Source organism: Apteryx rowi, unplaced genomic scaffold (genome assembly GCF_003343035.1).
Source record: "Apteryx rowi isolate R43461 unplaced genomic scaffold, aptRow1 scaffold_435, whole genome shotgun sequence".
NCBI classification, from domain to species: Eukaryota; Metazoa; Chordata; class Aves; order Apterygiformes; family Apterygidae; genus Apteryx; species Apteryx rowi.
Genome location: NW_020450689.1, coordinates 151376 through 178331, shown reverse-complemented (window position 1 = coordinate 178331; position 26956 = coordinate 151376). Strand labels below are relative to the sequence as shown.

Genomic DNA, 26956 nt, shown 5'->3' with positions numbered 1-26956 from the left:
AATGTATTTTATGGTCATTTGCTCTCTGAGAATTACAAATATGCATCAAAATTTCAGTCTGACTGCATCTGAGAAGTTCTCAGTTATTTTTCAAAGACTTCTCTTGGACCTTAGATGTCTCCGGATCAGGTTCTCAAAGGGATTTAGGTCTCTTTCTATTGCAGATAGATCTCTGGCCATGTTTTCAAAAGTACATTGAGCATCTAATTCCTGTTGAGTCAGATGACATCTTACACTGTTTTAAAAAATGAGATAGATGTGTCTAAATCACTTAAGTGTCATCTGAGGAAGAGAGCTAAAGTTTTCAGTGTATTTTCTTCTGAGGTGGCTCTTCACACCATGGGCCGTAGAGCCATGGACTGTCTGCCTGAAGGATGCTGCAGGCACAGAAAGTTTTTACAGGCTCAAGGGGAGACTGGACAAGTATTTGGAAGAGGGAAGAGAGATCCTGTGGAGTGATACTAAATAAACAAACCACATCAGGGTCAGGTAAACCCCTGAGCTGAAAATAGTCAGACACTGGGATAACGTTAGTGTGAAAGTATTGTATATGCTCTCCCCGTTCTTTCTCTTGCCTGTGTGTTCATTTATGGCTACTGTTAGAGTCAAATGGACACTTGGTCTGAACCTGTGTGGCTGTTTTTTTTAAATTTTCTATCAAATTTTTCCTTGCCATTTTTTCTCCGAGTTCTTGGTTTGCACCTCTGGCTCTTCAGACATAGTATTTGATGATTTTTCATTAAGATACATGGGAATTCATAATTATGAGTGAATCAACTACACCTGCCATAATGTAAAAGGCATTTCATTTATTTTTCTCATCTGCAGTAATGGCTGGTGGACATGAGAATCTGGATCTGAGCAAAGATGCATATACACAGGCTTAGGGGATGACGTGTTTCAGTCAATACTTTAAGTTGCTCACTTTTAAGTGATGACCTTAGCATAAAAAAAAAGTTTTCAGCTGCACCCTTAAAGCTACTTCTAACACATAACCTTTGATACAGTATGTTATTATAATTTCAGGGTATCAAACTAAACATGGTCATAAATGGAAATATTGTTGAAGAACTGCTGAAAGACCACACACATTTAGATATCACTTCCTAGAAATCATTAGAACTTCAGTAACTTCGAAGTATCAAGGACTGCAGTCATTTACGAATTCTCTGATTTCTCCAGAGAGCTCTTCCATTATTAGCTTGATATATAACGGCAAAGATCAGGTTTTTCTTGTCTATGTCACATGTTCTGCATTCAGGGGACTTCAGCAGCTTGCAGTATTTCATTTATACTGTAGGCTCTACACATACAGACAGAAGTCCGTATGAGAAAATCGGCTTAGGTAAGCAGGTCTTCTCATAAGTATGAACCAATACTAATCTGACAAGTGTCAAGATAATACGGAAACTGCTTTTTCAAGGGAACAGAGATTACTCACATCATACACTCATTCACACTTATTTCCATATGCAAAACCCACAAATTTTTGCTAACTCAAATACTCAGTATTACTTTAGATATTAATTCAGTGTATACAATCTATCTTAACAAAAGCAGTGACTTTCTCAACTGCTTATTCAACTGCACAACTTCTGTGTGCCTGTTATGACATCCCTAACATTGACAAAAAAGAGCGGTACTGTAAAAGCCTGATTAAGTATGCATAAAATCATTGCCTATTTTACCAACTAACCTTCTATTTCTCACAGTATCATTTAAACATTTCCTATCTTCTATCTATCAGTCAAGAACATGAAACAAGTATCATATATCCTGAGTTCACAAACAACTGAAAAATAACTCTTTCAGGGCTCCAATAAAAAGTGGCATGTTATTTTAGTTTTTAAAATATACACACTTTACAGAGTTTGTTAAGGACCATCACAGAAACTGAATCTATATATTTTACCGTTTCGTATAGTAGCAACAAAATGTCTCAATAGAGCAGACTCAGCTCCAGACCTGACTATGCCGGCTGGTCTGTTAGGAGCTGTCTTTGATCAGTGAAGAGCAGCATTCTCCTTTTAAGAGTATACTGCAAGAGTCAGAGTGTGCCTATTGTAAAGAGATCTTTTTCTCCTTTGTGATGACCATTTCATTAAAACAAGCTAACCCATGTTGCTTCTCATTACCTAAATCTTAATAGTTTTCAGTCATTTTCAAACCTGAGCTTTACATTAATTTCTGTGTGCTTAATGCCTTTAAATATTTTACACGGGCAAAGCTGTCAGAATGTACATTTCCGATAGCACATTCAGCTCACATGTGATTAACAGCTGTAAGTTGTCTTGGATGATTCACTGATTATCCCCATAGCCCTTTTCAGTAGTTGCAACTATAATTCAGAAAAGAACTGATTTTCTCTCAGTCTTTATTAGCACACTGAAGGGAAGAGGAAAAGAAAGAGAAGAGACATATCCACCTATGAAGTTAACTAAACTTGAGTCATGTGTGGACACTGAAGATGTTTTTTTCAAGTCAGCAGACTGAAAATTCCCTTTATGGCCTGCCCACAGCCAGGTCTTAGCACCGAGTGTTCAAAGCTGTCTGATGGTGGGATATGTTATTTGAGTGCATGTAGAGACCCAAAATGCCTTTGTCACTCACTGTTATCTTGAAAAGTGGCAGGATGTAACCTGAAAGCTAAAGTATTTCTTTTTAGAAAAATCCTTAAATTTCAGAAGAAACGAGCATCCTCATCTGTGGCTGAAGTCTGTCAGAGCTCATAACTACCCCACGAAGCCCTTGGGGTGATGAAGAAAACAACAAAATAGACAACAGAGTTAATTAATTTACAAGTATGTCCTTAGGTAGGAACCCTGTACTTATTGCAGCACCTAAAAGAAAATCCACAGTCATCCCGTGACTGTTGCAGAACCTCAACAATATGTAGGCAAACATCTCTTGGCACCACAGTAAAACAGTGAAGGTAGAAAGAAGTTCTTTCGGTTACAAGTTAAAAGAAACTCTATGATTCTTAATGGATCTTAAAAAGCAAACCACATAACAGCTATTTTCCTCCCCTTCCTTAGTAAACCTCTCTTGGTATTCCCTTAATGTTACCAATCAGAACTTGAAGCCTCTGTAGGCTTTCCCACATTTAGAAAAACTTAAGGTCTGCATACACTACACTGTCTTTTGAAATCCTGCAACTTGAGTCCAACACCTGCATTTTTAACAGTAGATTTTGTTTTAATACCTTTATTAAGAACGCATTCCAGCTTCCAGACAAAACTAACATTTTCATATGAACAGTTACATAAATGATCAAATCCCATAACTGAATTTCAAAGTATAGTGAAACTTGCCTATAAATAATCTTCAGATCTTGAGGTTAGAACTGTGATCTTTATTTCAACAGAATCCATTAGGGGCATATATCAATCTACACTATTTCTGAGTCAAAACAAATGCAAAAGATATATCTTCACATATAGTAGTATGTTTAAAAATGTCGGAAATGTCAACCACTTACATACTGTTCATATTATCCCTAATTAATATAAATTGCATTTAATTTCACATCTAGTAAAACATACTGCTGCCCAAAATAAGGACTATAATTTTTATCAGCAATTATTATTACTGATGTATCAACACAATTATTTAAATTCAATGTATATAGAGGCAGAATCCATGCAAGCATTTACAGTTTTTGTTCCCTCTGTGCTTCTTCCCTAATTTTTGTGGCTTGGAGCTCCTCCAGATGCTGTCTCTGACTTTGTGGTTTTGTATTTGAGATCCCATCTCCTGATTCATAGCATTCCTTGATTGACAAACAGATTCAGATATGAAAACAAACAGTTACCTGTAGGCAATTTGTGTCAGACAGCTGCAGTGTTAAGTTTTCCATTCATGGTGAACTTACTGTTTCAGATTTTATCCATTTGTTGGGTCTCGGAGCCTCTGTGTTTACTAAGTTATTCAGTAACTGGCGGCATATGTGAACTCCACACTGCAAGCTGCACTTCAGATTTTCCTTTTTTCCCTCCCCCTTCATAAAATAAATTATTTAAAAAACAACACAGGGTTTTATATTTCTAAACTGATGTGCCTCCTAATCGAATACAGAACACTTTCAAACTATTTTCCATTAAAGGCCCACTTTTTTCTGATTTAATGCACAGCATAATACCTTCATTGGTAGATTAAAATTGTTTGACTAGAAGTAAAACCTATTATTATATGCTTTTTTAGCGGTTTTGTCTTGTATAATGTAGGATGAATTATGTAAAACATACTAAACAGGATACACTACAAGCTGCTACTTGCATGCTGCAAACAATCACAGTTTCACTGATAGACTGGGGCTTAGCATCTTAAAATTCCTGTGGAAATCAAGTGCATTTTAAGTATTGGATTTGATTATTTAATCAGACAACTTGCATTTTGCCCCGGCTAATTTGGAAGGCTGATAATATTTTACACATAAAATAATTGTGCACCTGTTGTGATGGAAACCTATTCAAACAAATCTTAATAGGCATGAGGATTCATTCCAGACATGAGTGTGTTAGCCTCCCATTACTGCTATCTACAGGGCAACAAATTTTAAACAGCTATTGAGCAGGTCTCAGCTTAAATTTGTACAACTGTTAAAGAACATTTATGACAAAGTGACTAATATTAAACTTTAATTCATATCTATACAGACCAAGATAAATAATAGGATATGTAGGTCAAACTAATATTAATTTAAAGAAGAAGACGTGTTAGAAAAAATATGTATATAATAATAGGATTTCAGTGTAAGAGCTAATGGCAAAGCACCATTTCTAATCAATCTGCCTGGGTATAAAGCTGCTCATTTTATTAATGCAGAGGGTAATACCTACGATGAAATTATGGAATCAGCACAGTTTATACTCTTAATAGATTTCTATTCCTGTTTCTTCTTTTCTGACAAATTTCCTATGGAAACTGTTTCATTACAGCTCCGTTAATTTCCACTAGAATTCCCATATTCCTGATCATGCCAAACTCCTTTTAAAGTTGGTTGGAGGAAGTGAATACAAGGAAAATGAGCCCAGTTTGGCTAGGTCTGCCCTTCGGCAGAAATTGTCAGATGTCATCGATCAGAAGTGAGGTGTCACAGTTAGACAAGTCAAGACCTCTTGAAAAAAATACTGTTAGTTAACCTCTTCTAAAGGGTCAGCTTGTTTAGAGAAGACAAGGACAGCCCTTCTTGTGCTTCTGTCTTCTGTTCCTCACTGAGCTTATGCTTGTGAGGCAGCGGCTGTGTCAGGTTGCACATGACATTCTCGCTATTCTCTGTTGCATGTGAGTTGCCCAATTGTGCTCATACTTTAGTTTTTCTTACCAAGTACTGATGCTATGTCCCTTAAGTTCTACAGATGACGTTTCTGATCCACCTCTGGGTCCACAGGATGTAGGGCATTTACATATTTCTTAAGAAAAAAAATCTGATATTCTCTGATACTGTCAGGATGCTCTCATTACTCGTAATGGCCCTCAAACATCCCCACATCAAGACCCCATTTCAAGATGGACTTTCTATTCAGAAACGGAGTTTAAAACAACAGAGGTGAAAGAGATTGATGCAAAGGGTCTCATGAATCAGGGCTGAAGGCTGTCGTTGCTAGGAATAGGGTCTCTTTCCAAATTAACTGCAGAGAAGGATGATGAGTATGATCAGAATGTAAAACAGCTTTCATATAAGGGATAAAGAAATAGATTTTTACTTTTCAACCTGGAAAAGGGACTACTGAACAGAATATAAAAGAGAAGATGAACAACTATTCACTGTCCATTATAATACAAGAACCAGTGGGCACTAACCAGAATTACAAGGTAGTAGGTTCCAATATAAAGAAGGTGGTATTTCTTTGCACAGCATATTGCTAACTGTGGAATTTATCCCCACAGATTTTCCAGCTGTCAATTAAAAGGTTCAAAAGCAATTGGACATATTCACAGATGATAATTCCACCAAGGACCATTAAACCCAAAGGTACCACCTCAGAATCAGGAAGTCCATTAATCACAGATCACGGGAAATTGGAAGAGTATACGAGGAAATATTGCTGTATGTTTGCCCTCTCCTTACACCCTTCCCTGGGTTGCTCAGTATCCATAGAGACAGGATACCAGTATGTCTTTTATATCTGACACTTGAATCACAGATCTCCTCTAATATGAAAGTCCTGTTACAGAAGATTGATAAAGAAGTACAACTACAGGTTTCCAGAGAATCCAAATTGATCAGAAAATTTCAGTGCTTTCAACAGTGTGCCTGTATGCAACATTTTAGATAAATGCCTACATTCATTAGTTTATTAGAATTTGACTTTATAAGTCTGTAGCAAAAAAAAAAGGCAAAAGCACTGAAATGTAATGAAACACAAGAAATACAGGTTCCAATCTTGTTTTATCAGTATGGACTCCTATACAAGCACTTGCTTTTTCATATAAAGTAGTATATTTGACTTCAGTAGGAGTTTTCTTTTGCTAAAGATAAGAATCTGTATTAGAGACTATGCTGGGCCTTGAGTCAAAAGGAAATTTGCCACTGACACCCCTATTTAGAAGAGGAGGAAGTGGTTAGATGGCTCTTCACTGAGCAAACACCTTTTGACTTCAGTGAAAGGCTTCATATTCATTAAAGAAAACAAATATTGATATGAAAATTAAAATTAAAAATAAAAATGTGCAATACTAGAAAAAATACTGCAGATAGATGAAAATAGCAAATTTTCAAAGAAGAAAACCTAGCTGTAATTTTTTGGTTTACATTCAAACCTTTTTCGGTTTGCCATTTAAATGGCATTTGGAAATGAACACATTTTAATACCAGACATTTTCTTGCCACTCTTTATACAACTGAAGAATGGATCAAATTCCAGGAGACAGTCTTTCTAGCATGCCCAATGAAAGTATTGCTGTTTCAAGTTCCTTACTATTAGCATTACTATCCCTTTTATTCCTTTATCTCCTGACCAGGTGATATTACTTTCTTAGCACAATATTTGGGTAGCAGTTCCATGGAACAGAACATATAAGTGAGATGTCTCTGTGAGTTCAATGCAGTAACAAGAGTTCATATACTTAGTCCTGAATAGCTGGGCTTAGAAACATACCCCAAGAAGGCAAGAAACATATACATACGATTGTAATAAGTAACGAATTCATTGTGCGTCTGGAAATATACTGCATGCATCCTAGTTGATATTATTTATAAAATGTATCCAACAATATGGAGAATTTGATTCATGTGAAAGGTTGATTACAATGTAATTTATAGTTGTAGAGTTTTAAGAACTATAAATGGTATTAGTCATTAATTTTTAACTTTAGAAGCAGGCATGAATGTGATAGGTGCCATTGAAATATAACCCTGTGACTGATTTTTTTTTCTAGATGCAGCTTCAATCCTGCCACGTCTTACATGTACATAATTTAAATAACAGCATTATGTACAGTTAGCAGTACCATTGATTTCCATAGAATTACTCTCTGTGTGCAAAGCTCAGGTCCAACTAATTTTATGGTTATCTTAATCATAACAAGTAGATACTACGGGGTGTGGTAAGTTCAGCCAGAATATTTTTATTTTGGAGTCAATTACCTTCATCATGCAAAATCAGACTAAAGAGCATGCAAACATTAACTATTGAATATACTTATGAAATATTCAGTCATTCAGAAAGCAAGGTATCACTTAATTTAGAAGGTCAGGTTAGACCTGGAGATGTAGCTTTTGCAACACATTACACAAAATGCCAATGACTGAAGAAATGGCAAAACAAAAATATATCTCTGATTTAGAGAGCTACAACATAAAAGTTAAACATATTACTTCACTGATCATGGTAATAAATACATTACGAGAAACCTTCATTGCCTGTAGTATATTTCTAATCAGGACCAATTTCTTCAGGATTTGGGAGTAGGAGTTCTGGGTTGTTTTGGTTTGGTTTGGTTTTTTTGGATGCTTTCATTGGTTTCACTAATTGGAACCAGTTGATCCTTTTTCCTGTGTATTGATTTTTTAAATCCTAGCAGTTAACAATGATTCTAATGTATCATAACACTTTAGACCTTAATCACATAGTGGGGTTTTTGCTTGTAGCTTTTGTTTGAGTTTTAATTAAGAAGACCTTGTGTCTCAAAGCCTGAGCTGGGTTTTTAATTGCTAGTATGTATATCACACAGACTTCAAAAGAAATAAAATATGTTTATAACAGAGAGCACAAAGGAGAGCTTTGAAATGTCTACAGCCATACAAAGTGACATAATTAAAAACCTCTGAGTGCTTCTGTGATATAAGACTTATATTTATTTATTTATTTATATTTATAAAGCAGACTGCTATTTACCCTTACCATTCCTGAAAAACAAAGTTCAGCAATTATACTGAGAATTAATCACAACAAACCCAGACTACACTGCTGGTCAGAGCTACAGGAAAACATCAGGAGATTTATTTTGCTCAAAATGGTCTTCCCACTAAATATAGTACAACAAAAACTCCCCGAAGCTCACCTGTGAAGATAAATTTTATAAAAGGGAAGCAAAAAATAAGTGTTTAAAGTTTTTGTGTAAATCTTGCATCTTTTGAGGAAAAAAAAATCTAATTCACTCTAAAAACACAGAAACCGTAACTTTCTCACAGATTCATTCATGCAGAACTGCCTCCAAGACTATTCCAGAAGTGGATAGTGTTAAATTACTAGATTTGAGCAGTTGTGACTCACTGTTCTCCTCCAGTAATTAATGAACACACTAAAAATGCTCCTAGAAAACACTTCTTCCCATCTCTTCTGTGTTCTAACATCAGGGGCAAATATAATTTTTAATAATGTTTACTTTGTATCTTATAAGGAAACTATCAAATGAGTGAAGTGGTTTGCTTTTCTAAATGCAACATTTCCTTAGGAAACAGGCATGCTGTCTCCCTCTTAACTAAATATTTTGAGGCCATTAAATATGTACGTGCCATACAGAATAGGAGTTTTAAGGTTCTTTCTAATAAAGTAACAAGTACAAGATGGGAAGGAATAAGCACGGGAAACATAATGCAAGCAGACTTCTGTATTGGATGAAGTTACAGACATCAATCACTGTCCTTCCCAAAATAGAGTATACTGTACAAAGACAGCATGTGACATCCAAGTCACAATGCCTATAAATACAGATAGCTCCAGTTGTAAACACCACCAATGGGAGCCAGCGAACTAACTTGTAACACAGTAGCCAGTGACCCAGGAGTCACTCTTCCATAAGACTGTTAGACCAATTCTGACCCTTTCACGATAACATCATTGCTTAAGTTACTCAAAGACTGACCTTTTTTATTTGATCTTCAAAGACCCTGCACTCTGAGAAAGACCATTGCAGGCTATTTCAGTGGGACAACTGCCTGATGCATGCAAGACTACGCTATTCCAGAGATTTATATTTGGAACAGAAACAGAAAACTTAAAACAGACTCTGTATAGTGATAAATGATGCTACTCTGCCTAGCTGTGGCTGGTGAAGAAAAACTAGAAACCTAAGCAACAAAAATAAATGCAGCGAGGCAGGGTGAGGATAGCACTCTTTGCACCCAAATATCTGGAAATTTAGAAAAGAACCCTGAACCACTTTGTTCATTCAAACCCATGGTAACAAAAATTAGAATGAAAAGTATTTGCTGATCCTAATTGTTGTATGAAAGAACAAAACTGCAGAAGCCAGGCATAAGCCTCACAAATTGTTTGTATACCTTAAAAAAACGTATATGCACGCATACATTGGCAACTGGCATACAATCAAATGATTAGCATGAGCAAATATGAGCTTTTTTTTCTAGGTGAGCAGGTCATTTAACTCAGCTCAACTGTTTCACAGACCTTTGAAAATTTGACCTATGTGTTTCATTTATAAACATATCAAATGAACAAGCAGACTTATTTAAGCACTGGAATTTGGCTACAAAGCATTCTGCCAAATGCTCCTCTGAGTTTCATACAACCTCGCTGAAGTCAATGGCTTGTTTGGCTGGAAATCAAGGAAGAATCTGGCCCATTATCAATAACTGAAATCCTAATAAAGAAACTCAGAAAAAGCACTTTTACAAATGAAGCATGCTATGTAAGAGTAATTGTGAGCATGAACAATCCCACTTACAGAAAAATAAATGCTTCACTGTTTGCTACTTTTATATTGGCTTCTGTCGTATTAATAGATATAGTTTATAATTATATCTTGATTAACACTATTGTGTTCTAAATATAGAAGGTAAAGCAAGAAGACACCATTTTTTTATTTGTTTCTCTCACCCAATTATCTTTTCTTCTCATCTGTGTGCTTCCCAAATATGAATAGAAACAGTTTGTGTCAGTGGTACATTATTTTTTCTGCTGCTTTCATCCTTTTTTCTGGCACTGAGTCTTAGTGAACCTCCTTCCCACAAGCAAGATGCTATTCTTTCCCTGGAGGGGGGAGGGTGCTAGCTGTGCAGACACAGAAGAAGAGTATGTGCTCAGGTTATCCTTCACAAGAACAACGCCTTCGCTCTAAAATAAACAACTCCCAGTAACAGTCAGTGCAAAGAGCTGCTCCTCACAGGACCACACCTCGTTTTCTTAAAACTGAGATTTTTTCCCTAATGACCTCATTTATTTATTTTTACTGCATCGCTTCATGTCTTTAAGTTAGCCTCTCAGTAATATGAACAGAGAGTAAGGCTGCACAAAAGTGAAAAATATCAAACAGTTAAATATATTGATTTGGAATGTAATGCAAGTTAGGCAACATGATATCTGACATCCCCGAGAAGGTACATTTTCGGAAGTAGTTCTTTCAGACCTCAGCGTGCCCTGCCAGTTACCTGACTGAAATCCATTCAGCACTATGAAAATGAACTTCATGATTTTGGAAATCTACCACCCTGGATATTAAAAGGACTTCTTTTTTTAAGTATGCTTCTTTAGTAGATTAAAAAATTTCTCTGGATCACATCCTTTGATTTACTTTCTTCCTGCACCCCRGTTTTCATGCTGCCACTGGCTAGAATGACTTGTTTTTTTCTTACTGAGATTACTCTGAAAACAATTTGAGATCCACAAATGCTAATATAAGTTAATATCCAGCTATTACCCTGATCCTTCCCAGTAGCCTACAATTTCCCTACCAGCTAGAAGCTAGCCAGCTTGGAGGCAGGGGCTAGGCAACTGGCTTGGGAGGCAAGGGGAAAGGAATCCTGCTTCCAGACCTGCCACTGGCCTGCTATGTAACTATGCACCTTGTTCTCCTCAGCTATAAAATGACACCAGTACCTTTGCACAGAGGTTTGAAAACTGCAAGTGCACTGCAGAACAGCAATCATTATGTTATCTTCTGAGTCTGTGTGTGCCTTCTTTGTAATTTTGGCTGTTCATGAAAAATGTTAAATGCAGTGGCAGTACAAAGGTTCAGCACTGAGTCTTGCTGGAAGTCAACTAGCAGTAGAGAAGAATATTGCAGACATTAAGACTGCTTAAGGAAAGGTTTCTAGGGATTAGAGAAAGGACTCTTAGTGTATTTTGTACTGGTGAAGGCAGGACTCCATGATCTACCCCCCAACTCATTAACTGACCTTGTACAAGTAATTTTATCTTTCTATATTACAGTTTATTCATGAATAGGAATAGTTTTCCTTCTTCACAGTAATCCTATGAAAGATAATGAAAGACTTCACAAGAAACAACTCTTTAGATGTGTAAGGATTATAGTCCCATTAAGTGCAACTAGCACTACGAACAGTGCCAGCTAACCTCCAGAGATAGTCTGCCAACAAAAGATACAGTCATGTCTAGCTCAGCTTTTCGGAAAGAAGGTAAAAAAGACAACAGGTTGCAGAAGGAGAGAGTGAACAGCAGTGGAGCACGGTCAGTCCCACAATCTCATTCCCCTGACTGGTCTCTTACTGTTCTGATGGGTACCATGCTCTTAACTACCAGCCTGGGTAGGGCTGGCTGACTTTGGGGACCCCAAATGATGGATTTGGGGACCCAAAAGGATGGACCCATTACCCGTCCTTTGTCACTGGGGAACTCACAATGACTCAGATTACTAGAGGGAAAGAGAGAAAGGGAAAGTGAGGAGCACATAGTTACATTTCAATTCACATCAGCCTCACAACATCAACCTGTTTTTTAGGATACCTGGATATGATGAAAAATGCTCAACGATCTAATCTCCTAGGGACAGAAATAAGATCCTTAGTATTTGATTCTCATTTATATTATGGTTCCTCCACACAGTTCTGAGCAGTCAGTTACAGATATGCCAAGCCAAGGGCCAATGCAAAAACCAAGGGTGTTAAGGGCTGCAGAAAATACGGCGTTTTGTCCCATGATCTGTGGATATGACCACAGCACAGCATATAATCAGTGTATAATCTAAGCACCGGCATTAGCCTCTGCTACATGTTAACAACCATACACCAAAACTATCCCACTGTTATTTCCTCTCTAGTGCATGTCCTCTCACACTCTCACCAGCAGAGGAGTGGGAGGTAGCCATAGCTCCTGACACTGAAGCTGAGGTCTCCTTCTTTGCTTTCCAAACGACTTCCACGAATACGTATCTGTCCTCGGGAGTATATGAGGATAGTGGTGGAAACTTACTGAATGACTGTCAACATTCAAATCTGGTGAGCCAAACTGGATGATTCTTTTTATGCAGCTAATAGATTTTACCCCCAGACAAGCTAGTTGAATGGGCTGAAAAACCTTCCAAGCCTGAGAATGTAGGTAGATGAGAAAAGGATTAGGAGCAAGAACTCTGCTAATTCACTCTGCAGTGAATATATATCCAAAGAAAACAGGAGGAATATCATAATTCCAGAAAAATGAACAGATTTTTTGTAAATGAAAGCTCATGAAAAAGCTTTTTATGCCATATCAAAGAATAAAGAACATTATCCTGCATTGTTAGAGATCCCACCTCTTTTAATTTTGATTCACTAATAGCATTCAAGTAGTTTCTATTTAGAGACTTAAGTAGCTATATTGTGCAATTAACGGACAAACAAGCATTCAACGTTTTCCTCGCTATTGGGAGACAATACAGCTTTATATAGAATATCATTTCAAGACATAATTTTGTTACCTTTGTTTATTACAGTCTTTTGTTAGCTTTTGTTTATTAACATGTTTTTGTAAAACTGCTTATTATATTTCTGCCACTGACACTACTGTAGAGTTTCTTACCTGCCTAATACCTAAGTCATATTTCTACAAGAGAAGTCCATCAGAAGGAAATATCTAAACACAATTAGATTTTGGTCTTGCATCAGCTGAAGGAACCAATTATAACTTACTTACTAAAGAAGGACCAGTCTTTCCTCTGTTTATGTAATAAATGAATGTAATTATCTTAAGTTTCCCTGGTGGAAATGTAAAACCCTAAGCATCAACTTTTATCAAATAACATTTCTCTTTTTGTTTTAATATTAGTAAAGGTTTATTAATATAATGTGCATGGATCTTTCTTTCCACATATTTGTAGTTGCTATTTAAGAAAATTATACCAATAAAGAGAAATAAATCTTAGGTACCTTGTGTACCCTTTAAAAATGCCTTATGAGCCCTGCTCACAGCACACAAACACATCTTTTCAATTTGTTGCTTAATCAATAACACTGAAATTCTTTTCAATAGGAAAATCTATGGAAGAATTAGTTGGTGGGGAAAAAACACTTCAAGTTCTCTACAAGGTCTTTATTTGTCGAGGGAATTCTCGTCTTACTAGACGTCTGGTCCAACGAATCTTGGATTTACTGGAACGTCCTGTCTATACAAGCAAGAAAACTCCCACTGATTTCAGTGGCTCCAGAACTGCATCCAGAGTTTCTCTTTCTCCCCAGAAACAGCGAAAATATAAACAAATACATTGTGGTATTTTTCCAATTTTCAATCAAAGATTTAAAACAGTGATCAAACTATGATCCCCTTTTTATAATCTGGAAGCAGTTTCTACATATAATTTATGCAATTGGGAAGAAACAGTACCAAGTACGAAAAACTCCATGTTTTCAAGATGCTTCTTCCTCTTCCTTTGGACACTGAGATATGCAACTGATGTCAATGAACTAATGTAACTAACTTGGTGTTTGCTGTAATGCTTTTGATACTGCCTATAACTGATTATTACATGCTCTAATTTATTTGTTTGTCAAAGACCTCTGTCATTCTAAAGATAAACATTAGAAGATTGGGTGAGTTGGCTGGAAAGAGGAAAACATGCTCAAATTATGATTGTTATTTCTATTATTTTTCTGAACTTTAAGTAAATCTGTGAAACAGTGTTTAAAATACATTTTAACATTTAAAATTTGAGTGACATACCTTTAATTTCTCCAAGGAGATCACTTGTGTTTAATTTTTCCATCTTCTCCTTCCAGTCTTTAGAAAGTAGCTTCTCCATGCAGGATGAATCTATTAGGAAAAAAAAGGAAGATACATCTAATATAATCTTACAGATTAGGAAAACAGGTGTCACCTTCCTGTTAAAACTTTTCTTTCTGTTCTAATTGGACCATATTTTCAAAGGGAAATGAACTTGTAGCCAAACAGAGTTCTTATTTAACTACATTTTCAATCCGAAGTAATTGCACTGAGGTTAATGGAGTTACTATGGATTTAACAAGGGTCTAATTGAAAAAAAAAACTTTGCCCAGGATTTATGCATGCTAACTGCCAATTTACATGCATAGATTGCCAATGTATATACAAATTCTGTCTTTTTCATTTGAGAATGATTGTACACTCAAAATTATACATGAAGATTTAGAAGCTTTTTTTAGAAATTTGGCACACAGTGTCATCTGAAACCCATTTTTATACCCATGTCAATGCAAAAGTTATTCATATAATGTCTCCATGGAATTCATAAAAGCACTCTACATATTGGATGTTCACAGTATCAGAATTTTTCCCAGTACACTATAAACAACATGCAATCATTAGAAGATCTGCTTTCATAATTCGCAGTTCAGACTACTTTTCAAATCTTTGCCCCAATCCAGGAGGCCTTCTTCTGGCAAAACTGTCACTGATGTCATTACACTTAGGAGAAAGTAGAACGTTGGCTTCAGTAAGTTGCATAGGATCAGACCTCATTTTCACTAGAAAATTTGCTATTGAGCATAGCAGACTCTTGAATAAAATCTAAAGGTTTTCTGCAGTCCCTAAATTAAGCTAACTAACTGATTACAAAGTCTAAATTATACATGACCTTCCAGATAACTTGCAAAAGGTGATTTTTAAGATGGGACTTCTTGTGGTTGAGGTCACGATCCAGAGTCTCACACCTTTAAGAGCCTCGGTTCAGTGAGAGAATTTTCCACCCAATCGAACCCTCTTGCTGCCTTCCCAGGCAGTAAGGCCAGTGCAGTCTCCACAAAACATTGTGCCTGTATTTTCATGGGCACACAGACTCATTATCAAAGGCTATGCTAAACTCCTGGGAAGCACGTAAGCTCAGTTTAGCAAGATACCAACACATGATTTAAATGCAAGCCTATTCTTAAAATGAATCTTTGCAAACAGCCTTCATTATAAGACCACACATCATTCTTGGTGGTGCTGAGCACCTTGTGGCTTACTTGGATATACTGGAAACACCCATCTGCTAAGCCTGTTAGAAACTCTCCACCCAGGCTGCTAATTGTGTACAATGGGTATCAATCAAGACGATACTTTTTAAAACCTAATAATGTTCCAGATTTTGACAACATTTGCCCTGGTACCACTCCAGTCACATAAGAATTAAAAATTGGTTGTACAAGAAGGCAGAATTCAGCCCCGCATATCTTCTGTTAGCTACTAGCAGAGTAAAGGCTGAATCCTGGCTCACATTTCCATGTCAGCAGTCCCATTAGAAGCACTCACACAAGTGAAAACAAACACAAAAAGCCCAGGTTAAGACTTGTATCTCAGATAGCATCTATGCAACAGGTAACAGTTTGTTCCACCTCAGAGGACTCTAAAAATAGTCAGAGAGAGGAGGAGCATTCAGAGAGGTCATAAAAGGAGGAGTTAGAGAATATTAGGGAGAAGTTCAAGAAAGAAAAAAGGTCAGATGGACAATCACATTTCAGGATGCAAATAGTTTCACACTACAAATTTGCATTAGCATCCCTCATTTGAAAAAACAAAAACCCAAACCAGTTGAAAGCATACCAAACTCTAACTATCAAAAGATCAAAGATCAGGTTTTAACTGCAACACGTTTCCACCGTGCAAGCCTCCGTGGAAAGACAACGCAGCTAGTAAAACTTTTTGAAGTAATATTTCAGTAGAAAAGCTAATTTATTTACTAATTACATCTTTCTATAAAAGAAGCAAAATTAAGGAGCTGTAAGTTGCAATAGGCAGTGTTAAAATACTTGTTATATAATAACAATTTACTTTTAACAATAACAGGCACTTATTACTTTTATGAGTTCTGGCCTGATAATAGAAGAACCAAGAAATAACCATCAATTATCAATAGAACATTATAATTTGTCCTTTTTTGTGATATCATCATTAGTTTAAAAAGATGTTTCTGTGTTTCTCCCCTGCCAAAATTTCAGACCCCTCATCCCTGCAAAAAAAGAGCTTTAGAGTTTTATTTTGATGTTTGCTATAGGTAATGTATTTTAATGCTTTTTAGCTAAGATATTTTCTTCAATTCATACAAAAAAGGAAGAATGTTTAAATTACAAAAAGAAACAATTCTATCACAAGAGTTAATAAAATATTTTCCTTGAAGCACTTGTTTTATTTCTTCTCTTACTTTTCTTAAAAACATGCATGTTTAGCTGTAGTGTTCTTATATTAAGTAAGAGGAAAGAATTACATTTCTGAAGACGGACTGAGAAAGAATCTGAATGTAAAACAGGTCAATTTGTGTGCCTTCTTTTTCATATAATCACACTGCTAGTTAGGATTTCTGTCTCCTTAAATGCCTAAAAAATTCCTTAAGAAGAATTTCTTTAAACACTACTATGCCATTCAAATTCTGCAAATAACATATCTGACTACACAACCTACAGCTACTGTATTTTGCTATTGGAAAAATTACAGAAATACACAATGAGTCTTTCAATAAACTTTTTGTATAGCACTGTAAATGTAGCTCCTTTGAAATTCCTGTAAATTTTCAATTAGCAGGGTTAATATGCATAATTTTTAGAATTTAAAATCATGCTATGTGTTAAAGCTCTCTGGAGGTCCTTCATACTAGACACGAACCTAAATATAAAGGTTTATATTGAAAGGCATGTCTCCCTTCAAGTTCTGTATTCTGTGTTCACAAATACATACATTTTGAAAAGGTTTGGGAAAAAGAAAGGGATTTTTTCTTCTTTTCTTACTGAAAATTAGTTTTTCACATACATATAAAATCTACAAAGAAGTCTTCTGACATCAGTAAAATGTCTTCATCCATATTGATTCAGTAAAATGTCTTCATCCATATTGATTCATTTTCTGATTTGATTCATTATAGAAACAAAGCATCAACTCAGAATCCAGCACTGAACACTGAAGACGCCCGAATTCACATCTGCACTGCATCAGTCTCCCTGTACTGAGGCTCCACTTCGCAACCATTCCAAAGCCTTGCGGATCAGGGCATTTGCAAAATTCAGGGATATTCCAGTTAAAGACAATTATAAGAAAAGCAAAGAAAAAAATCAGCATTTATACATTTTCAGCTCTTATCGCTGACTTTATTATAAACTACAGTTGGGTTTATGCCACAGACTAAGTAGCATATTTAGCACTGACACATCTAAGATCAAACTCACGTAGTTGCACTGGAGCAATTTATTATATTAACAACACACAGATTCTGATCTTTTATATTTTTCTATTATGAACTAGGAAAAAAATTTCTTTCAAGGACAGCAAACAGGTTAAGCATAATTAGACTGGGATGACTAAATGAAATCATGGAGCATTATTTAATATCACGGTTTATTACATACTTTGTTAGCAATTTTAATTGCAGAGTAAAGGAGTTTAAAGTACTGTGAGAATTTTGTTAGACAAAACAGTTTTGTAAAGGTGAATGAGAAGAGATCGTTAAAAGATAAATAAGCAGGAAAAAGAAAGGGAGAGAAAAAACCCGTAGGTGTTAGACGAAAAGGACCTCTTCACAATGACAAAGCATCGATGAAAAGAATTAACATTTGTCCATTGGGTAATCAATCAGTCATGGAATGGATGGAATCCAGCTCTTTGTCGCGAGGCTGGGATGAAGAACGAGTGTGCTAGCTAGCACAGCCAAGCTCTTAACTTCTTCCGCCTAAATGAAAGTCATCTTGTTCCTATCAAGGATAGCTTTTGCCTCTTGTCTCTTTCCCCTCCCCCCCCCTTTTTTTTTAATTTCACTTTTATAGAGTTCCATAAGTTAGCAACCTCAGCTATAGCTTACATGAATACTGCATGACCTTACAGTGGCCTGCACCTATCCTCATCAATTGGGGGGGTTGGTTTTTTGGTTTAATTCACTGAAGTAGCTTCTTATTGCTTTCTTTGAAATACAGATATGGAAAAAAAAGCGTTCGTGCCATGTGTGTGTTTTTGTTTTTTATGGTAAAGTCATACATAAAAGAAAGCCTAAATGTGAGAGTGCAGCAGCAAAACTTCAAAGAACTGACTGTCAGACATTATTATTTCAAATCAGCTTTGACTTTCTGAGACTTAATAAAACACTATAGTACAGACTGGCATATTTATAGCACCCGTACCAGTGATGAACTGAACTGCTACTGTGCAGTGCCTTGTTATTTCTTTTATAATAAGCTTCCCTCAAAACATGTTGTAACAATACTGCAAACTGATAATTATTAATGATATGAGTTCTAAAACATGACTTGTTTTGCATTCAATTCTTTTTGAATACATACGTTACTTTGTGACAGAAGACAAAAACACATTGATATATTAATAATGATTGCAAATGCTCAGCAAGTCCATAAACAATATAGAAATATAATTCAGTCAAAGGTATACGTGACATTTTTCTACATGCATCTAAACTGTTACATCTTAAGGAAAGAAGCATTGGAAAAGACAAGGTAGAGGAAGTGGAAGAGATATCAGGCACACTCCAAAAGAAACTATTTTAAAATATGCCCAAATCCTCAGCAGAGGAGGATAAACTTCACTTCTGCATTTTGGAAGAACAATGCTACAGATTCAGTGTCATCCTTGTCTCTGTGTCAGAACTTACAGTCTATAGTTGTAACTCATTACAGAGTAGTAGATATTGCTAAATAAAGGCGAATGTATTATATTTGGGACAATGTAACAATACGCAAGTTCCTCCATCCTTAATATTCTATATTCTCTTAGCTACTCGCATTACATTTATTTGCCTTCAGCTCCACAGGAGAAGATGTGTCCTTTGGATTAGCCTTTTTCAAATGAGTTCAAATGCTTCATTCAAGTCTGTATCACATGAGAAAAACAGCACCAGTGGAATTACCCTGTGAGCGTCTACGAAATATTTGTTAGAGAAAAAGTGTTTTTTTCTTTGAAAGACTACTAAATAGGATTATGAGCTCTTTGGCACAGGCACCTCTGCTCTTACAAGGCCTGCCTCAGTGGAATTCTACTACAAGAGGAAAGCTGGTTTTGTTTCCCAAACCAAGTGAGGTGCAAATAGCCATTACAGCGGCTAGCATTTTGTTACCTTGTTCCCTACTCTGCCTTTGCACATCTTCCCTCTTGCCTCAAGTGAGAACGTGTTTTCTCAAGTAGCTGATGCCAAGGACCTAATAATAATAATAATAATAAATAATACCATTGCGCGTGTGAAAGAGGAAGGTTTGGTTTGGCATTCTTCATAGAATACTAAATCCAGTAGAAAGTAGAAAAATCTAAATAAAAGCAGTATTCTACAAATATTCTTGAGTAAAAGTCAAGTATAGTTTAGATTTACTCCAGTCAGTGTTTGTGACTTACAAGTAACCTAGAACTCCATGTCCATTGGTGCTGTTTCATTTATAAAAATGTGAATTATTCAAAAAATGTAATACATATTTTTTTTAATCTGGTGATCAGTTTTAATATAGCTGTGTAGAATAGTTGGACCTTTGACTAACTAACTGATCCATCTCCAAGTGCATGCCGACAGCTTGATTACCATGCCTTTTGTGAATTCACTGCCCTCCAGATTTCCTTGAGATAAAGAACCACCTAGCACAGGTCTGTATCATGAAAGTATTTCATGGTTTTCAGTCTTTGTAATATGTATTTTAAAATTACATGCAAACTGTAACATTTCAGTATTAAAGGGAAAAGCAAACGAAAAAGCAAACAAAATTTATTTCACTTTGTAGGAACAAGATTTTATAACCTAGTAGCAATTAGAAAGGAAATTAAGGACTTTACATTTACATTCATGATTTGAGAAATAAAAATATAATTTAACCATGACTATCAGAAACTTAACTGCAGTATGGTACTATCTATTCTTTTTCAATCCAAGGATGTAAAGTTTGTGTAATGCTACTAAAATAGATTCTTTGTTGCCATAGCTACTTTTCTTATTCTTTCAAACACAAATGATCCTTTTCTGTTTCAATAAACTTTAAATAAAAGAAAAAGAGACAGCAACAATACAAAACTAATCAAAAATCAGCCTGAAGGCTCAACATCCATAGTTGCAGCATACTGCCACTGTCTCTCGTTCATAAGGAGCTTGGCTTCGATCTAGCTGTCACTAGAAAGGCAGGTCAGGAGAATCTCATCTCAGCCCTGCCAACTTCCATATTTCTAGCCGACAGTAATTAGTTGTCATGGTCTAACAGAAAATTAAAATATAAGGCATTTCAGATACACTGTTAGCCAGTAAACTGATTTCTTTGACCAACATTCCATGATTTTATTGATTTAAGAACTCTTCAAAAACTGAATTCATGAAAAATAAAAGCACACTCACAGCACAAAAATGAACAATATGGCATTCAGGACAGGAAAGCCTGCTAATCACTTTTGCTACCTTTATTGCAAATTACAGGTGAGTTCTCGCCTCAGTTCTCTACCGCGTTCTACCGGTAAGGAGGCAGGGAATCCCGGCCAGGCGCTTACTGCCTCCTCTCACACTGATTCTTTTCTATCCACACCGGTGCCCGGCTCGGCTATTTAGGCTGCGCTGTCTCCGGCACGGCGCGGCGTGTGTCTCATGAGGCTTTTGCTGAACACCTAGCGCACGTTCTGATTGTGAATTAGAGCATGGTCCCGATCCCGAATGCAAGCTGTAGGCACTACTGTAAAGCACACAAACCAAAAAAGGGGCCATGCAGCGCAAAAAGGCCTTCCTACATACAACTATACATAAAAGAGATTCAGCTCACAGTAGATGTTTGCTTGCAAGAGCAATAATGTAAATGCAACTGACTGCTGACTACCTACATTACAGTTTTGTTTAGGACAGGGAACCAAGCAAAATCTGCCAACTGCTGTATATTTTTTCATGGTGACAAGATTTCCACAATATGATAAAATTAGAACTGTAAGAGCTTGGAGAGCTCTCTTAACTTTTAATTAAAACTCTCCAAGCTCACTAAAAATAATTAGACATTAAAATGTTCTGGTTTTCCTCTGAATTCATTTGCGCTCCTTGACTGGTCTAGATCTTGCATGAAACAACAGACTTTCTAAATAGAAGCACTGGAATTTATCTGGGGGTAATTTCCAGACTTGCTTTCTAAGATGTGGTGAGGGGGAAAAACAGCAGAGAGTCTGAAGCTTGTACCTACTCTGCCTAAGATGGCTTGTTTCAATAGCAGTTCTCCAGTAAGAGGCTTTGTGCACAAGTCTAGATAAAAAGAACTCTGAATTCCATGTAAAGAATAATCCAAGATACAGTTCTGACCTTTATTTTTATTTATTTATTAAAAAGCAGAACCTTTAACCCTGCAAATGTTTTTATTCTCTTAAAATAACTCGTACAATGCTATATGCCACACTATTTTTAGAAAAGCAACAAGAGAAAGCATGCTTTTCCCATAGAGCAGGGCACTGATATAAACATCAACACAGATGCTCTGTGAGAGAGAGCTGGACTTCTCAAGCACTTGATCATTAAGGAATGCACCAACTGTTTTAGATAATCTCGTGCCAGCTCCAGTTCTGCTCCACACTCCCCTTTGGGAGTGGCCAATCTTGTCCTGCTCCTAATTTTTCATTTTACTCACTCCTCCATTCTTTTCTTTTCTCTTCTTTTTTTTTTCTTTTTCTTTCCCAGAACAGAGGGAAAGAGGCATTGTGTGCCAAGCAAAGCAAGACTAGAATCACTTCCCCAAACAGAGCAAAACTTTCAGACAATTAACCCTCCCCTCTTCTTTCAGATAAATTACTAAGTATAAAATGCAATCTGTTTCCTTTGTTTACTCAATATGAACAATTTGTAAATGACTCAAGGATAAAATTCAGAAAATGTTGTGCTAAATTAGAACCATTATAAACATGCTAATGACTGCTCAACTAAAACATGCAAGATCAGTGTGAAGAAATATATTTAGTTCCTGTGAAATACGGTTGTATTGCCGCAGAACTATTTGGTCACTTAATTGTATATGATTACTCCAGGAAAATGTTAATTCCATGAACACTGCACTAGACGATACACTGTGTATGTCAAAAGGAGCTTTCCGAAACGTCAGGTGCAATCGCTTGGATGCAATGTTTTGGCATATTAGTAGAAGAGAAATATCTTTTCAGTCTATCAAAATTACACGTACATTTCATTCTTCCACTTAAAGCTTCCTTTCCATTATGAGGTATATTTTACTGGTAGATTGGCTGTATTCATTGAAGTATATATCATTGCCTTATTTGCATTACAATGCTTGTATACAGTACATTATATGTAATCACCTTTTCCCTAAGTATGCGCACCTCTATTTACCTCCTAAGTGAACATATAATATTGACAAGAGAGAGTCTCAGACTTTATACAACAGCAATCAGGGATAGTTAGGAACAGGGGAGTGCAATTTGCTTGCAATCCCCGAGCATAAAATGACACATTACAGCAGAACGATATGCTTATTTTGCTGTCTCTTATTATGTATTTATTAGCAAAAGTAACAAAATCAATAGGATTTGCAGTTGTTATTTTCTGATGGGAGAAAGTTGTGCTAATGGAAGCAGGTCTTCAGATCTTTATTATTTTTCTTTGCCTTCCCATCGTACTGTACTGACCATCCCTAGAGGATAGATTTTTTTTTTTCTCCGCATGGAAAAGAAGAACAGGCTGAGCCAGTATCTCTCCTAGAATCCACCGGCGTAGCTCCACCAAAGTCTACTTAGTCTCTAACAGAGTTGAAATTTCTCCCAATATTTGGCCTAATTATCCATTCTCTTAATCTCATACCACCACTCCTTGTTATAGCCCTTTGCTAACTCTAAGCAATTCGCTGTCCTCTGTGGTATCCACTCTCTGCAAACACTTGGGAGCTGAAGGGACATTCTCCTCATTATCACTTAAACAAACCATGGAGAATTTAATCCAGAAACCTCTCGTTGTTACACTACCGTCAAACAGTTCCCACAGCGTCCAGCCTCCGGTTAGGTAATGCCTTGCTTCTCCAGGCGGGCCGCTCCAGAAGGCGTCGTGCCCACGCTCAGCGCTCAACTCTGTGACAAGCGCAGCCCCGGCCTCCGCCTCCACCTCCGCGAGCGGCCTGGGCGCACTCGGAAAGACGTGGGGCCACATCCCCTGCTCTCTGACACCACACCGCTCTTCCACGCTCTCCCAGCAGCCTCAAGCAAGCAGCGGATCCCATCTCAACAGCAGAAACGATATGGCGACACAAATAGCTGTTTATACCACCGCCTTTTCTCCCATCTAGTGAAACGCCAATTAACAGCATCTACGTGATGGTGTTATAAAGTAGACACTTGCCTGTTAGGGAATATACAGTATTTAACAGGTCCCTTGCAGTAAAATTCACCAAATTCACCACCAAATTTGGTGCAGACCACAAATCAGTTGGGTTATAAGTGAACGTCCAGGTCCACATACAATTTTCTTGTGTGTAGTGTCTGGCCGTCTAAAGTATTATACATTTTGTAAAATGAACATGAAAATGTTAGTACAAGTTTTGGGGAATAAGAATGTCTTAAATCAAAGGTAATCAAAAAATAAAGCGCGTGCTGCTTCACACTAGGTTGGTTTTGGGGCAGAAAATGGAGGGAACTTCCGGAAAAGCAAGAAAACGGGGTTTCTATTAAACTGATTAATGTTCCTCGGAAATTTTGTGACACCAGATGATTTATGAACAAAATGTGGATGATTCAAAAGACCTCTATTTTGTTCCCCCAAATCATGTTCTACTCATTACCCTAATAATGCAGTAATAAACATCTGTTTAATGATTTGAAGGCTTCTTAATATTGTGTACAAAAATCTTAACTCAGCTCTTACATAAAATATTCTGAAATTAAAACAATTGTATAACAAAAAGAATTTTTCATGAGAAATCCTTAAGGGTTTTTGTATGTAAAAATATAATACAAAGAAAGCAAAATAATATGCTCTTGATTTGAAATGACTTCAAACAAGGATGCAAAGGAATGAAAACAATAGCTAGAATCTCCTCTCTATTTACCATTTCTGAAGGTCTCCGTGGCACATGATGTAGTCTTTTCTGGGACACTAAAATATACTAACAAAATCAGTTCTACTGCCTCCTTTGTACTAATAAAATTTTCACTTAAACTTATTATCATTGAAATATAGAACAAGTAAGACTTTCCCGAAATAACTCCAGCAAACGGAGCTTTAAAAGGTTTACAGATCTTACAAGCACCAATCTACTTGCCATGGATATACATTTCAGGAATAATAGCTGGTTTACTATAAATCTGTGAAAACATTTAAGAAAGGAATACACCAATATCCTCAAGAATAATATCTTAAAATTTTCATTTCCCTATATACATGGAGCTGAAAATTAGCTAGCATTTTTTTATTTTTTCTTATAAAAGAGCATTATTAATGTTGTAAAGTCAAGTACTGAAAAGATATGGAAATGCAAGAACCAAAGTTGTCCAGGCAATCTTAATTCACCCCTGTGTACATAAGCATTACGATATATTCTTTAACTAAAAAAAAATGTACAATTAAAAAACAGTGTACGTTATTTTTTATAGGATCCTTGCTACATCCAGCACACAGGACAAGCCCAGACAAAAACATAAACTGGGACTGTGGAGCAAATGAGGCTGTTGTCCATAGGATCACTGACCATGATTCACTGCAGAAGTCAGGAGAAATGACATGAATGAGGGAGGGAACGGCAAAAGGAGAAATGAAGGTTTTGCAGTTATGGCACTTTATTTTCTGGGAGCTCGATTTTAAAAACTTGGGGTTGCATTCAAGCAACTGCTGAGCATTCACAGCTGCAGCTCAAGCCAGTGTAAACATTGAGACTGCAATATATATAGCTATATATAAACTGCTACACAAAGTTAAGTCCTCTGGAAAAAAAATCAAGACCTGAACACCTCAAAATGGACAACTGATAAATCAAAGACGTTTTTGAAGTCACACTATGTCTCAGTCCTATATCTGTAAAGTGAGCATACAGACTACCCTTCTTTCCCCTTTACAAAAGCTTTGAGAAGGTAATTTATGTTTGTAGAACATTTATAGAATATGCCGGCAAACCTGTTGTGTAATATCCATGTCTTCAGAGTACACCTTGAATAATAGGCAATAAATAGACACCAAGGACTCAGTTTGACCAGGGAGGACATAACAAAATACTGGATAATTTCAAGTTCACTGAGGGTCATCCTGTTAGTGAACTGAGCGAAACAGAATTCTTGGTGAGGAAAAGTAGTATTTATTCATGTAAGTGAAAGTTATCCCCTTAGTTACATGCAAACAAAACATTGTTTTCACTTAAAGACCCTTAGGTTCTGTTGGGTATCCAAAGAAAGCTATTCACTAGTTATGTGGATATTCTTCAAAATTAAAAAATTTTTAAATCTATGCTTATATGAAGTTCCAACCTTTAGAAATTAGATTTAGTAGGCAGATTTGGAAACAATGGCGATTTGTAGGCACTGATCGTGTTGAGCTAAAGAGAGGGTGAGCAAGGGACTGGACTGGGATTGCTCCACACTGGAGTTCACCCATTAAAGCACTAACGTGTTTATAAAGGAATGCATGTTGCACCCTGGCCTAGCGTGGCAAAACAGACACAACCTCCTGAAGGAGCTAGGAGGCATTCTGCTCCCCTGACAGAGCGTATCCTGACGTACCCCCCGGCACAGGCTGCCACATCGCTACAGGTTCCCTGTCTCCTTTGCGCGTGTGACATAACAGCACAACACGCTGCTTGATCTGCTAACCCATCGAGTGTTGCTGGGCAGAGAATAATTCTTGCCCCCAAAGCTGATGCACAAATTCAACACCATATAAATCATCCTAAAATATGTAGCACAGTAATACAATAAATTTCATAGTGTAAGAAAATGGGGGTCTTTTGGAAACATCTGAGAGCAGATTTAATAATATTTAGGGAGTTCTCATCCCAAAATGTGCTATCCAAGAAGGTAAATACACACTCAGTGCAATTAAATCTTCACAGCTACTGAGATGGGAAACCAGTGCAAGCTCATGCTGTCTATTTTGAGTGGCTCTGTATTTTCTATTCTGCTAATAAATGACCTTTCTTTTCCAGAAGCTTCCTCACTACAAGCACGAAATAGGCAATGGGACTCTGGAGAGTTATGTCATAGCCCTCACTAAGAATTATATTGCAGGTAACAAAAGATAATTTACAGGATTTCTGTCTTAAACATTTAGTCTCCTTGTTCCTGTTGATTTAATCCAGACTGTATACTTATAACAGTTGAAATTAATGAGCTGAATTTTAGCTGCATAACTCCCAAGAAAATTTAAGCACGGCTGAAATTCTTCACAGGTACTTTGAAATTGTAGAGATTAATGC

At 36.6% G+C, this 26956-nt stretch overlaps 1 protein-coding gene across 9 annotated transcripts in view; it reads right to left on the bottom strand.

Annotated features, from left to right (window-relative positions):
- Positions 1-26956, bottom strand: part of SOX6 (SRY-box 6) — a 270848-nt gene that overhangs the window by 164167 nt on the left and 79725 nt on the right. For all 9 annotated transcript variants that reach the window (XM_026076624.1, XM_026076621.1, XM_026076623.1 and 6 more), the window contains one exon: positions 14337-14426. In XM_026076624.1, coding sequence (XP_025932409.1) covers positions 14337-14426 — 90 coding nt within the window. The remainder of the gene's footprint in view (positions 1-14336; positions 14427-26956) is intronic.